The following is a 13,121-nucleotide window of genomic DNA, read 5'->3' on the forward strand; positions in this document are numbered from 1 at the left end:
TTTTTTTTTTAACCTTTGCTTTCTGCGCCGTACCGTTTATTGTTTTATAATTCTGCAGTATTGTCCTCCGGTGACCCGGTCAAAGCAGTAAAGGTGCTCGACGTCTCCCAATACGTTCGTACAGGTTGATTGGAGAACGAGACTGACACGATGTGGACACATGGGCTCATCCTTTATCTCCTCCCATAAAGGACGGGACGGCCACTCTCTAGATGTGGTGGTGGTGGTGGTGGTGGTGGTGGTGGTGGTGGTGGTGGGGGGGGGGGGGGGGGGGGGGGACTCTGGCATTTGTCCACCAATACAACAAACTGTTGAATTCATGGAAGTGCTGACTGTCGGAACTGAGCTGAAAGTGAAAGGGAGAGTTTGTCGAGGCTCATTAGAATTGAGCCACTTAAGGAGTTCAGAGTGCGAGACGCCACGCGACAAAGTAGAACAAAAGTCCAAAGAATGTTGCGTGATCCCGTCCAATAAAGGTTTTCACTGCGGGATTAAAAAGGCCACGGTTTACAGAGTGGGAAGATTCAGCAGAGATTGGGGGGGGGGGGGGGGGGGGGGGGTTGTACGCAGCCAGGTGGAAACCATCGCATGGACTCAAGGACACGTCTGAAAACCATCGTCTGAAAACACTTTCCATTGCTTCAAATTTAGTATTTTAACAAAAGTTGAGAGTCAAATATTGAAAGCTGACTGTACATCGGCGCTGCGTCGTGTTTCGGCGTAATCATTTGAGCTGCGGTAATCCTGGAGTTCAGAGAGGTTAATGACATCAATTTAGATAGGAAGGAGAATAAAACGCTCTTATCAGGCACTTCAGGAGATCATTAAAACCTGCAGGACTCCCAGTCGGGGAGCACACCTGCTGAAGACCACAAACCTGCAGGGGATCAGTCCAAATGAAAACCAGACTCTGTCGTAGATCAGACTGTTCCCATCGTATCAACTGGACTCGCTTTGTATTCGGACTACTGTCAACAACCTGGTTCAAAAGTTCAAAACCACTCCAAAATATATAATATCTGCACTTATATTTCTAGTACGTTTGCAAAAAGTACGTCTAAAGTCCATAATATCAACTTTATAATGAAAGCGTCTAAATACCAGAGACCATAGTAAAGAAAAGGTCGAGAAGGAATTTTTTCACTGAACAGGGAAAAAAACTAAACTGCCGGTTCAGACGAGAGTAGAATTTTATCCGAACGCTCGCGAGCTTAGACCTCGTTTCCACGACAACGTTCTGAAAACGGAAACACTGAAAATGATGTAGTTTTCATGTTGGGCCACTAGTTGGTGCCGTTGTTACCTTCGCCAATGAAAGTTGTGTTTTCGTCTGCGTGTATTTTTTTTTTTTTTTTTTATTGGTGTGTATGTATTTTCCAAACTTGCAAAACTATTAACTCGAATTTCATGAAATCTGCAGGGAAGATTTGTCGTCATGAAGGACCAATAAATTAGATTTTGGGGATTTTAATGGCCAACGGAGCTTTTTTCCAAAACGTTAAGTGTTTTTTCAGAGGCTCTGAGCGCCATTCTCATGTCGACTGACGTCCAAAACGCCACAATACTTTTGCGTTTTCACATCTGTGTGAAAACTGTGTAAATAGAGCCTAAACTGATAGAAAACATCAGCTGCAGTCGAGTCCCTTCACCCTCTGAACACTCGGCCACGTTCTGAAAGGAAAACAAGCACAGAGCAGGAATGTCTGACGTTTCCCTCCCAGACTCCCAGTTGTTTTCACATCACGTGCAGACAGACTGTTCAAATGCTGAGCCAGCACTATCGGGGGTGGGGGTGGGGGTGGGGGGTCAAGCCACTGAGCAAACTTATCTGAAACGTGCAGAAATGAGCAAATAGATGGATATCTGTGAAATTCACTTTGTTTTGTATTTTGTAAAAAAGTGTTTTCTGAAGGTTTTGTGAACCGAGACATGAATAAAGACTCTTTTTGTACCAGATTAGTTTATATATAATCTTGATTTACTTTAATCTTCTATGTTATTTTGACCTACTTTCAGGTTAAAAACATTCGTCACTTCTCTCTTGAAAGTTTCCGTTGATTCTAGGAAGTGGGGAAGGACACACTCTGACTCAGCCCAGTTCAAAGGGCTGCTCTCTTAAAAAAAGACACCAAAAACAAAGTAAAAGTACATCTGATGGCCGACGGCCAAACCACGTCCCGAACAACAGGATGGAGCACGCCGTCCACTTCCTGATTGGCTCCTTCTGTTCCTGGAGGAGCCAATCAGGGAGCAGAGGGCAGCGTGTCGCGAGGGCAGCTGAGAAGTAGGGGAAAGGTCTGCAAGTAAACTTCTGTCAGCCCCTCCCCCGAAAACAGCAGGAGCGTGTGTGAGTGTGAGCGTGTGAGTGTGAGTGTGAGTGTGTGAGTGTGAGAGATGTTTTCTCAATTTCTAATAATCACATTTGCTTCAGCAGCAAGACCGGAAAAAGTTTTTCTACTTCCTGAGTTGACTTGAAGTTGAAGAAGAGTTTTATATTCATATTTAAAGAAATCAACAATCCTTCACAATCTTTAAAGTTAAAAGTTCATCAGCGTGAGAGAGAAACATGTCCATGTGTTGTTTTGATTCGTCTTTGAGTGTACATATCGGTGGAAACGTGTGTGTGTGTGTGTGCAGCTGCAGCACCAACTTGTTTTCCTCCACACATCTTTGTTGTTGTTGACAACAGGCTGAGAGGCTCAGTGGTGTGGCGTCGACGCAGAGCGAGGCAGAGCGACTCATAGCGAGGCAGAGCGACCACAACAGTCCACTGCAGGCTTGGTTTGATGAATGAGGGACGGAGGGACGTTTGGATCTCCGTCCTGCGGGTCGTCAGTCGGTCCCTCCCCGTTGAAATGATTTGAGCTCCTGACTGGACTTCGTTGGCGGCTTGATGAAGACGCCAGGATGAGGTTCAGGTGTGTTCAACACGCCCGTTGTCGTGACTCATTATGATTCAGTCGGAATTTTACACGTTTCAAATTAAATGACGTCATTTTTGACCGTCAACAAAAAAACTACCAAGTCCAGGAGAAACGTCGGCCCTGATAGTTTGATATTGGTAACCCTAGTGCTGCTTGTCACTCAAAAGTTGTACTTGATTACATCAACCAAATATAATGAATTCCCTTACTGCGGCACAGCGCCTCCTAGAAATGGACGGGTCAATGTAGACAGGAGGATGAATAAACTCTGATGACGCTAGTTATTTCTGAGGAATCAGTGATTTCCAACCAGCTGGTTACTGAAACTTAGTTAGTTTTCCTCTTTGACTGGCTCCTGGAGCCCAACGACACGTTGGAATGATAAACAGTTTCAGTTGGAACTCGTTTCATACATGAAGTGGAACAATACCTTTCGTATTAAAAAAAAGGGCTGTTGTGCCCTTTCCAGCGTCTTACAGGCAGTCCCGGTACGATGTTTTGAGGCAAAGTGTCGCATGGTTACGGTTGTATTTAATTTCGGTGTTTTCCATAATCCTTCCAACGGAGCTGGTTTGACCTGCAGCGCTTTACAAACTGCTCTCGCTGGTACTCATCGAGAGACGGACTGACTCAGGATGGATGAATCATCTAAACCACATCGAGGCGCAAATACACCTCTGTACTTCCTGCAGCTCCGTGTAGTTTCGGTCTTCTGTGGAAAAGTCCCAGAATCGGGGACACTAATGATTTAATATTCACCAGGAACAAAAAAAAAACAAAAACAAAGTCAAGAGTTGTGATAAAAATAAAAGTTTTAAATGTATCAATAAAAAACACCAAGTCTGGTAAACAGGATGTTTTACAAATCAGGTGATTTACAATATATCTCAAGTTAACAAAAGGATAAAACTCCTTGAGGAAATCTACAAATGGCATTATGGACAAATCCACAAAATGTGAAGAAACTTACGACCGGGTACCGAGTGTACCGAACGGGGGGCGCCACAAACAAATCGCCATTTCCAAATATACACGTCAGAAAACAAGTTAGTAACATTGAAGACTGGACAGCTGAGAAACAAGGCAGGTCAACATATTTTAAAAACGGTACACCAACTAGTCAAGATTAAGATTACGTACGTTCGCCCTCAGCAGCTCTACTCTGCAGTGTCCATGTGCTTTAGTCACCAAAAGGGAGGGAATGAAGCGACGAGGGCTAGAAAACAGTGTTACAAAAGCCCGTCCCTTCTAAAGACGGGGGGGGGGGGGGGGGGGGACGTACCCTGCACATTACCAGCTCATACCGCACGTGTGTGTATGGGGGGGGGGGGGGGGGGGGGGTAGAGGGGGGGCACCATCATGTTAAGTTGACCAGCCAACTTGAAGCCATTAAAAATGCAGATTAAAATCATTTGGGGAAGCAGAAGAAGAACAGTTCTAGTTTGAGACGACGACGTTGGGGTGGGGGTTGGGGTTGGGGGGCGGTGGGTGTGCGGCGGGAGTCAGTCCACGAGTGTTTAATATTCCACGGGCTCTTCGCCCTCCTCGCTCAGCAAACAGGTGCGTATCAGCGCTTCGGTCACGGCGTACGGGTCGCAGTTGGCCGATGGCCGGCGGTCCTCGAAGTAGCCCTTCTTCTCCTGGCCCACGTTGCGGGGGATGCGGATGCTGGCGCCCCGGTTCGCCACGCCGGCCGAGAACTCGTGGATGTTGGAGGTTTCGTGGTGGCCGGTGAGGCGGCGGGCGTTGTCCAGGCCCCCTTTAGGGTCGTAGGCACGGATGTGATAGCTGTGCCTCTTGGCGAGCTTCTCGATGCTGTCCTCGATGGCTCTGAGGTACAAACAGGTCGCGTCAGAAACATCAAAACTACCAGACAAAGAATGTTTAAACCACAGAGCAGCAGGAAGCCGCGGACGCTCACTTCAAGCCGTCGTCTTCCCTCATCTCCTTGGTGCTGAAGTTGGTGTGGCAGCCGGCGCCGTTCCAGTTCCCGGGGATCGGCTTCGGGTCGAAGGACGCCACCACGCCGAAGTCCTCACAGACGCGGTGGAGGATGAAGCGCGCCGCCCACAGGTGGTCCCCCATCGCGATGCCCTCGCACGGCCCCACCTGGAACTCCCACTGCACAAACACCAGCACATCGTCAGCAAACGGCGGGAACACGAGACGCCACGCCTCCCAAACGACACAGAAACTCACTCGGCCTCAGAGGAGTTTCACTTTTTAGGCTCCGCCCACACCGGCCAAAAGCACATTTTTTTCACTGGCTCAAACAGTAGTAGTACATATGCCAGGCCTTTAGGGGCGCCGTGACTCACAAATACACAATAAAACACAAAAGACAAGAGGAATTCAGAAGTAGACTCCTGCTCATAGACTTCTATATAATTCTGAGTTATATAGGTCTATGCTCCTCCTCTGGCTGGCGTCAGTAGCTTCTGCAGCGCCACCTAGACCATGTGGTCCGCCATTGGGAGGCGTGATTACATAATCTTTTATCCACAGATGATCCACGTCTACGCCTCAAAGCTGAGGTTTTAGAATTCCCCCCCACTCGTTCCTCGCCGTTTCCAGGCTTCTAAAACGCTGAATCGGCGTTCTGGTGTGGGTTTATTTTTCCTTTAAGTTATAAAACTCAACCTTCAGTTTAAGACAGAACCTTTTAACTCCCTCAGCTTGACCGAGTAAACGAAGTTTTAACTTTAAAAGTACTTTTGAACAGAACTAGTGATGAGTGAGACTCTCTAAGTGACCCTCAGGAAGGTTGAAAACCAAACCAAACCTCTACTTCCTCACTCACCAACACGCCACAATAAAAGGTGTGGAAACTGACCAAAGTGACGGACGAGAGTTTCCTAGTTACCTGAGCCGGCATCACTTCAGCGTTGGTGCCGCAGATCTGGACTCCGGCGTACAAACAGGCCTTGTAATGAGCCTCCACGATGTCCCGGCCGTAGGCTTTGTCCGCGCCGACGCCACAGTAGTATGGACCTGCAAACACAGCGACCGTTCAGCCTCCGGGAGGAGGAGGAGGAGGAGGAACGCTGGGCTCAGAGAGCTGCTGCTGCTGCTGCTGCTGCTCACCCTGCGGTCCGGGGAAACCGTTGGACGGCCAGCCGAACGGGTGACCGTCTGTCCCTAGGATGGTGTACTCCTGCTCCATGCCGAACCAGGGGTGCTGGTCCTTCACCATGTCCATGATCTTGTCGCAGGTGATCCTCAGGTTGGTTTCTGCAGAGAGACGTTCAGGTTAGAGCTGCGGACCAACGGACGGCAAAATAAAGTGAATCAAAAACACAGCAGGTCAAATAAACATTGGACTTTTCTGATTTCTTCATGTTGCCGTAGTAACCAACTCCACCGAATCATTTTCTAAACTCAAAACGAGGCCCATCAGCTCGAGCTTCTGCTCTTCTTATCATCATAACTTCATTCTTCCGTGTTCAGTAGAGACACGATGAACACATGCAGATCCACCCGTTTACTTTTCCCCTCACACACCTTTTACAGTGAAGCCCCGCCCACATGGCCTCCCTGGGCCAATCAGGAGGCCTCACACGTTCAGCAGCTGACAGTTTGTTCCTGAACACTTTACCAAAGAACTTCCCTCAAATCGACATTTAGTTCAGAAGAAGAAACGACCAAACGTGTGTATATATATATATATATATATACACACACACACACACACACACTCTACTCGAGTATTAGTTACTTTATGTTGTCTTGTCAGTTTGTACACTTAAATGTCGCAGCATAAAATTGTCACAAATTGAATTCACTCAGTACAAAAGTACAATAGTTACAGTAAAGTCAGTGTTTGGAACCGACTGTTAAAAAGTAATACCACAAGTTTCTGGATAAAACTCATGCTCATACTACTACTACTACTACACCTGCAGTTTGTACTCCTGCATGAATAATGACAATAAAGCACCTAAACAAAAGTATTGACGCACAACTTGGTTTATTTCTTCTGAAGTAATAGTTACATAACAGAAGTGCTATTACTCATGAGTACTTTATAAAGTGACCAACGCTGGTACGTTCAGCTCCTATGGTTTTAGAAAGTAGCAGAATATGTGTGTGTGTGTGTGTGTGTGTGTGTGTCCTACCAGCAGGCTTGCGGTTGTACTTCAGTACTTCACACAGGACCAGCTTGTTGGGGTCTTTGCGGAACGGGTCTCTGAAGATGGCGGAGGGGATCAGGTACATGTCGCTGTTGGACCCTTCGGACTGGTAGGTACTGGATCCATCGAAGTTCCACTCGGGGAGGTCTGAGGAAGAGGAGGAGGAGGAGGAGGGATGAAACACACCGAACCCCCTCGTCTCCGGTGTCTCCGGCTGCGTTCCGACTTGTACCTTCGATGCTCTTGGGCTCGGAGTCCAGGGTCCTGGTCTTGCAGCGGAGTCCCTCTCCGGTCCCGTCGATCCAGATGTACATGGCCTGGACTTTGTCCCCCTGCGGGAGCTGCATGTACTGCTGCTTCACGGCCTTGCTGAGGGCGGCGCTGGACGACACGGCCATCTTTACTGGCTGCTGTGACACACCTGAGGGGGGGCGAGAGGGCAGGGGCAGGTAAGCGGCTGGAGCGCAAGTTACATAACGGAGTGGGGGGAGGGGAGGGGAAGCGAGGGGGGGCAGAAAACACAAAAGCAGCGGCAGCATTGTTTTTGTCCTCCGAGAGGGGGAGGGTGGAAAGACAGAGGCGAACACAAGAAACAGTCTGCTGGTGCCTTCTGGGGTTTTTCCATCAGTCTGTGCGTGAAAAACACAAATAACAGCGCGTCGCGAGACGATCGACGCACAAAGAAACGCGCGCGCGCAAAATAAAAAGCCTCAAATAAAAGTCTTTTGAGTCTGTGCGCAAAACGTGTGTGAGAGTGTCCGCAGAGAAACACAAAAAGCGCAAAACCAGCGCGTAACGGGACGTTTAACGCACAAAGAAACGCGGAAACAACAGAGATGAAACTCTTAGTCCGCAGAAAAAAAAACAAAGTAAAACCGCAACAGCGCGCCACGAGACATTTAACGCAAAAAAAAAAAAAAAAAAACCACGCAACAAGCCTCAGATTAACGTGCAGATCTGTTTTTCCGCACCGCACCGCACACAGAGGCAATGTTACGTAATGTGGATCCTCTTTGTTATCACCATGGAGACGGCGTCCGCAAGAAAAGCGCTAAAAACAAACAAACAAACAAACAAACCGCAATCGCGCGAACAAACAACAAAAAAACTCAAACTTTTTAAACAGAGAAGTCTGAACACACACACACACACACACACACACACACACACACACACACACACACACACACACACACACACACACACACACACACACACACACACACACACACACACACACACACACACACACACACACACACACACACACACACACACAGTGTGGTGTGTACCTGTGGAGATCAGGAGGAGAGGCTGGACGGCTGGCGGCTCCGGTGTGCTGCGGGCAGAAGGTTCGTCTCGGTCTGTCTCATCCTCCGGTACCGACGCTTCGGCTCCGGCCGCATTTTTATAAGAGCAGGAACTGGGACGGATCATCTCTGATTGGTCTGCCGGGCGCGCGAGCTGCAGCCGCAACGCCCCCCTGGAGGAAGGAACCGAGCCGCGTGCGCGCGCATCAGCTGTTTCTGTGGGTTCTCACCCGAGACTTTAAATTAAGACAATAAATTTAAAAAAAAAGAAAAAAAAAAAGAAAAGTGGGACAAAATGTACACACACACACACACACACACACACACACACACACACACACACACACACACACACACACACACACACACACACACACACACAATCTGGGGTGTCGAGGCGCCCTCCTGTGGTGGACCCCGGTACTGTGCGCGTTGGTTTTAATGGGAGATTATGTAACAGTGAGAAAACCTGAGTTCAGCTCATTCTGAGGTTTTGTCTTCACCTCATCTGAATTCAGCTTCACATTTTATTTACAGCAGGACAGTGAAAATGTGTGTGAGTAGATAAAGTCCGGTTGATTGTGTCCTGCGGGGTAAAAAACAATCATGTTAAACCGATAACGCTCCGTCACGGCGGCCTCAAGCACACAGAGCAGCTCCAATTGGTTTAAACGACCATGTTTCAAAGGAAAATGCTTCATTTTTGCATTAAAAATGTTGTGATGTGAATCTTTCCTTACTAATTAATTCTAAAATCAAAACCAATAAAGAAAAACAAGCAGCTGTTAATTTGAATATTAAGACTGAATCCTGCGCAACATTCACAGCTCTGTTACTGCTTGTCTGTCATCAATTATAGTTATTATAGTTTGAATAAAGCTGGAGTGATGTGAATGTGTCACATTAAATAACTCAGCAGGAAACACTGAGGTCAGAAGTATCCGGATACATTTAAAAACAGGCCCTCCATTGTTATTCCAAGTTCATCTCATGATCTCACCGATAATGACTAAGTGATGATTAGTTTCCACGATCTGTAAAAAAAAAAAAAAAAACAGAAAAAAAGTACGTTTTATTTAGAACTTTGCAGCTTTTTTCCTGTTTATGAAAATTAAAACTCAGAGAAGAATTTATATAAGAAACATGTGACTAAAAAAAGATTAAAGTATTCAGACTTTTCTTCTCAGAATTCTTAAAAGAAAAAAAATCTTTATTTTAACAGTAAACTGCGTTTTCTTCATGTTAAACTCTAATTCCGTGAGTTTCAATGAGGCGAAGCTGCGTCATGACGTCACCGCGTGCCGCGTTACCACGTTCAGCTGTGTGACCCCGCCCCCTGGTGGACGCACACTTCATTACAACTCGCATTGCTGTGATTACACAGTATGTTGGAGTACTCCGGGTAGCACTTAATTCAAGATGTAGCGTCACTTTTAGTAGTATTTATGGATACTTGCACTTTTTACTTTTTACTTTCCAAGTTATGCTTAACTTTACATTCAACAAGTAATACTTTAGGATATTTTTCAGAGTATTTTTCTCTAGTGCACTTTCCTCGGTACAGTCTGATCCATATCATCTAATTGTGGAAGTATCAAAATTACAAATACTCACATTACTCCAGTTGAAGTATTTTAGGATACTTCTATGAGTTTGTAATATTAAATTAGCTTCCGTTGAACTCAGCAGGAGGTGATAGTCTTCCTTCACGTATCGAGAACATTTCCTAAGTACAAATTTCCCCATGAGATCTACTTCCTACATTAGAATCATCATGGATCAGAGTACTTTTATGTGTGTTTTATTATCTAATTTGTGTAATTCTTTAGAAGAATCGACGCGATGTAAGAAAAGAAAGAGGGATCCTGTAACAGGAGGACACCTTTATTATTATATACAGCTATTATACACATAAAAACCCACAAAGTATTTGCATTCCAAGAACTTATGATACAAATCTCCATGTTTTTGGTTAAGTTAGTTTCACAGAATCGGCCTTCTTCAGGCGAATCAAACAAATACACAAACCTTAAAATGAACGTTGGCGGGGAGCGTTTCCCCTCTGCGCCTTATTTCTTCCTCTCTAAATGTCACAAACAGCATAAATCCTCTGTACATTATTAGTAAGTAATAGAGTAACGTGGATCTGTGAAGCAGGATGCGTCTGCAGAGCCTCGCAGGAAATCCACGATTAAGAAAAGAGTGAAAATAGACGAACGATTCGTTGTGGGATCAGTTGGTCGTAAACTCACACGCCTCAAAATTAACTCCAAGATGTATTTGTGGGGGGGGAAAAAAAAAAAAACTCCTTTAAAGGGTTTAGACTTGTTAAAAAAAAAAATAGTAAAAGCATGTTTTTAAAAGGATGATTAAAGATAATCCATCTTTTTTTTTTTTTTTTTTTTTTTAAGTTCGGCGGAGGCATGATTGAACGATAGTGCACGTGAAATAACAAGAAAGCATCTTTTCTATGTTGTTCTATAAGTGTAATGCATATCTCACAACTTATTAGGTTCAATACCAAGAAGAAAACGGCAACGAGGAAAATCAGGCGCTTTTCCTCCAGCACATCCATTCACACTGTAAAAAAATCCAGCATTAGTGAGTTTAAACTTATTAGAATCACCTCCTCAGGATGGCCTGTGTGTGTGTGTGTGTGTGTGTGTGTGTGTGTGTGTGTGTGTGTGTGTGTGCGTGTGTGTGTGTGCGTCACAACGTATTTACAGGAACAGGTGAACCGCCAAGAAAGTGTAGTTGAATATTCACACGCTGCACAGGTAAACACTGTGAATCTTTTAGCAAGGTCTCGACGTCGTTCACTCGGACGACGGCGTCTCGTCCTTCGCTTTCCATCGTTCCATCGATTCCTCCGACTGCCGGAGGCGAGTCCCCCAGAGGGACATCAAAAGAAAGAAAGAAAGAAACTCATTAGAAATAAATGAGCTTGTGATTTGGAGACGACTGATTGTTGTTTCTCCCGCGGGAGGAAGAGAAGTCGGTAAAACTGATCCAGGAAAAGAATAAAATCAGGTTTCCAGGCTGTTTGTGTTCAGGCGGTTCTGGTTCTGGTTCTCAGCGACGGTATCGACTCGCGTACTGATCCAAATATCACTAATACCGATTACTTAGGTTGGTATCGAAGTTTCACTACCTTGTATTTGTTGGTATGTTGCTTTTAACTTTTATGAGGTTGTGAGTGTTCTGAACGGCACTTATAAATAAAATGTATTTATTATTATTATTATTATTATTATTTATTTTGCACACTTTGTTTAAGAACAAAAATCCAGACATTACAGTAAATAGTTTTGTTACCGTTGTTTGAACTAAATATGATATTATATTATGATTATAAAGTATTCTTAGGTTTTAGATCATTAATAAACCACAGGAAAAATCATCGAATCAAAACACATTAAAGTCATGACAATTCATCCAGGTTTAGCGATTTGAACTTTAACAGTAATCTCCGGGAATTTAAAGAGTAATTTCTGAGATTCTTCCCTTGAACGATAAAAATCGGTATCAGATCGGTGATACTGGCGCTGTATTAACTTGGTATCGGACCGATACCAAATCGCGCAGCATCACACGCCACGGTTTCTTTTTTTTTAACCGGCAGCGTTAAAGCGCCGCTCATTTACGTAAACGCTGGTACTGGTTTTGTACTCGTGACGCCACATTCAGGAGGTTCAGCTCCACTTCGACCCTCGCCGCCTCATCGCTGCAGCGACAGGAAGTCAGTCCTGCCGTTCGTTCCTGTCTGCGTTTTTTTCAAGGACTCTGATTGGCTGGCTTCTTGTTACACTGCCACCTATAGGTTTGGCATGCTCATAGCAGCTCTTACCCAGACTGTTATCCAGGTTTGAGTGAATTACTTTTTTTTTCTCTCGAAACAATCTGGAAAGGAGAATGTCAGAAAACGTAGAGGGGGGGAAATAGCCGTTTTTTGTAAATCTGTGTAAACGTGGCGTAATTATGGAAACGTTCTCCTGAAGGTGGTTGTCAGAGGAGACCGTCTGTTGCCAGAACATTCTCAGGTGTTTGTTAACGGAAGCGGCGGTAATGGCGGTCTTCAGGCGGTCTTCAGGCGGTCTCCAGGCGTTCCTCCACCCCCACAACATTAACAAACTAGAGCTACACTCGGTAGAGCGCAGATCTTCCCCAACGCCATATTTGTTTGCAGAAATGAATTAGCATCGCTTTCATGTTAGCTGTTAGCACACATCGATGCTAACTAGCCTGTCAGGTAGCTACATCACGGTGACACACTGAGCAGGGAGCGTCTCCATGGCAACAGACGCTGATCTCCTTTGATCTCCTCCATTAGTCGCCTCCTGTCATCCGCTTTGCATTGGAAATTGTTTTGCAGTTTCTGGGGGATTTAATCAGAAACGTTTAGTCGTTAACGTCCCAAAATCGAACGGATTGGTCCTTTAATGATGACAAATCATCCCTGAAGACTTCCTGCAATTCGGGTGAGTAGTTTTTGTGAAAAGTTGTTAAAATACATATAAACCAATAAATAAATACACGCAGACAACAACGACCTCATCCGCCAACTTTTGTTGCTGAAGGTAAATATGACAACGAAGAGCATCGACACCGAGAACCTCTGCCGCCGCCGGCCATCAGCCACGGAACCAGGCCGCTGGGTCGGTCTGTCGTTTCAGGGTATCGAACTCTGCTTCCATGAACTGGACTCAACAGTGTTTGTCAGTCGATAGTATTGATGACTAGAACCTGATTCTGTGGTG

The 13,121-nt window shown here is 45.5% G+C and overlaps 1 protein-coding gene across 2 annotated transcripts; it reads right to left on the reverse strand.

Moving 5' to 3' along the window:
• Nucleotides 1-3,718: 3,718 nt before the first annotated feature.
• LOC308116042 (glutamine synthetase) lies at nt 3,719-8,432 on the reverse strand. 2 transcript variants are annotated; one of them, XR_013935748.1, is made up of 8 exons: nt 8,347-8,432; nt 7,287-7,475; nt 7,040-7,201; nt 6,009-6,155; nt 5,788-5,915; nt 4,846-5,045; nt 4,280-4,754; nt 3,719-4,207 (listed from the first exon to the last, which is right to left on the reverse strand). XR_013935748.1 is itself a non-coding variant. In XM_080474005.1 (7 exons), exons 2-7 carry the CDS (start codon nt 7,450-7,452, stop codon nt 4,442-4,444), a joined length of 1,116 nt encoding a protein of 371 aa, XP_080330131.1. In that variant the 5' UTR covers nt 7,453-7,475; nt 8,347-8,432; the 3' UTR covers nt 3,719-4,441. The 2 variants fall into 2 exon arrangements, 1 of the variants encoding a protein (XP_080330131.1); XM_080474005.1 differs by having other exon boundaries at nt 3,719-4,754.
• Between the last annotated feature and the right edge of the window lie 4,689 nt (nt 8,433-13,121).

Source organism: Lipophrys pholis (assembly GCF_963383615.2).
Source record: "Lipophrys pholis genome assembly, chromosome: 1".
Lineage (NCBI taxonomy): Eukaryota > Metazoa > Chordata > Actinopteri > Blenniiformes > Blenniidae > Lipophrys > Lipophrys pholis.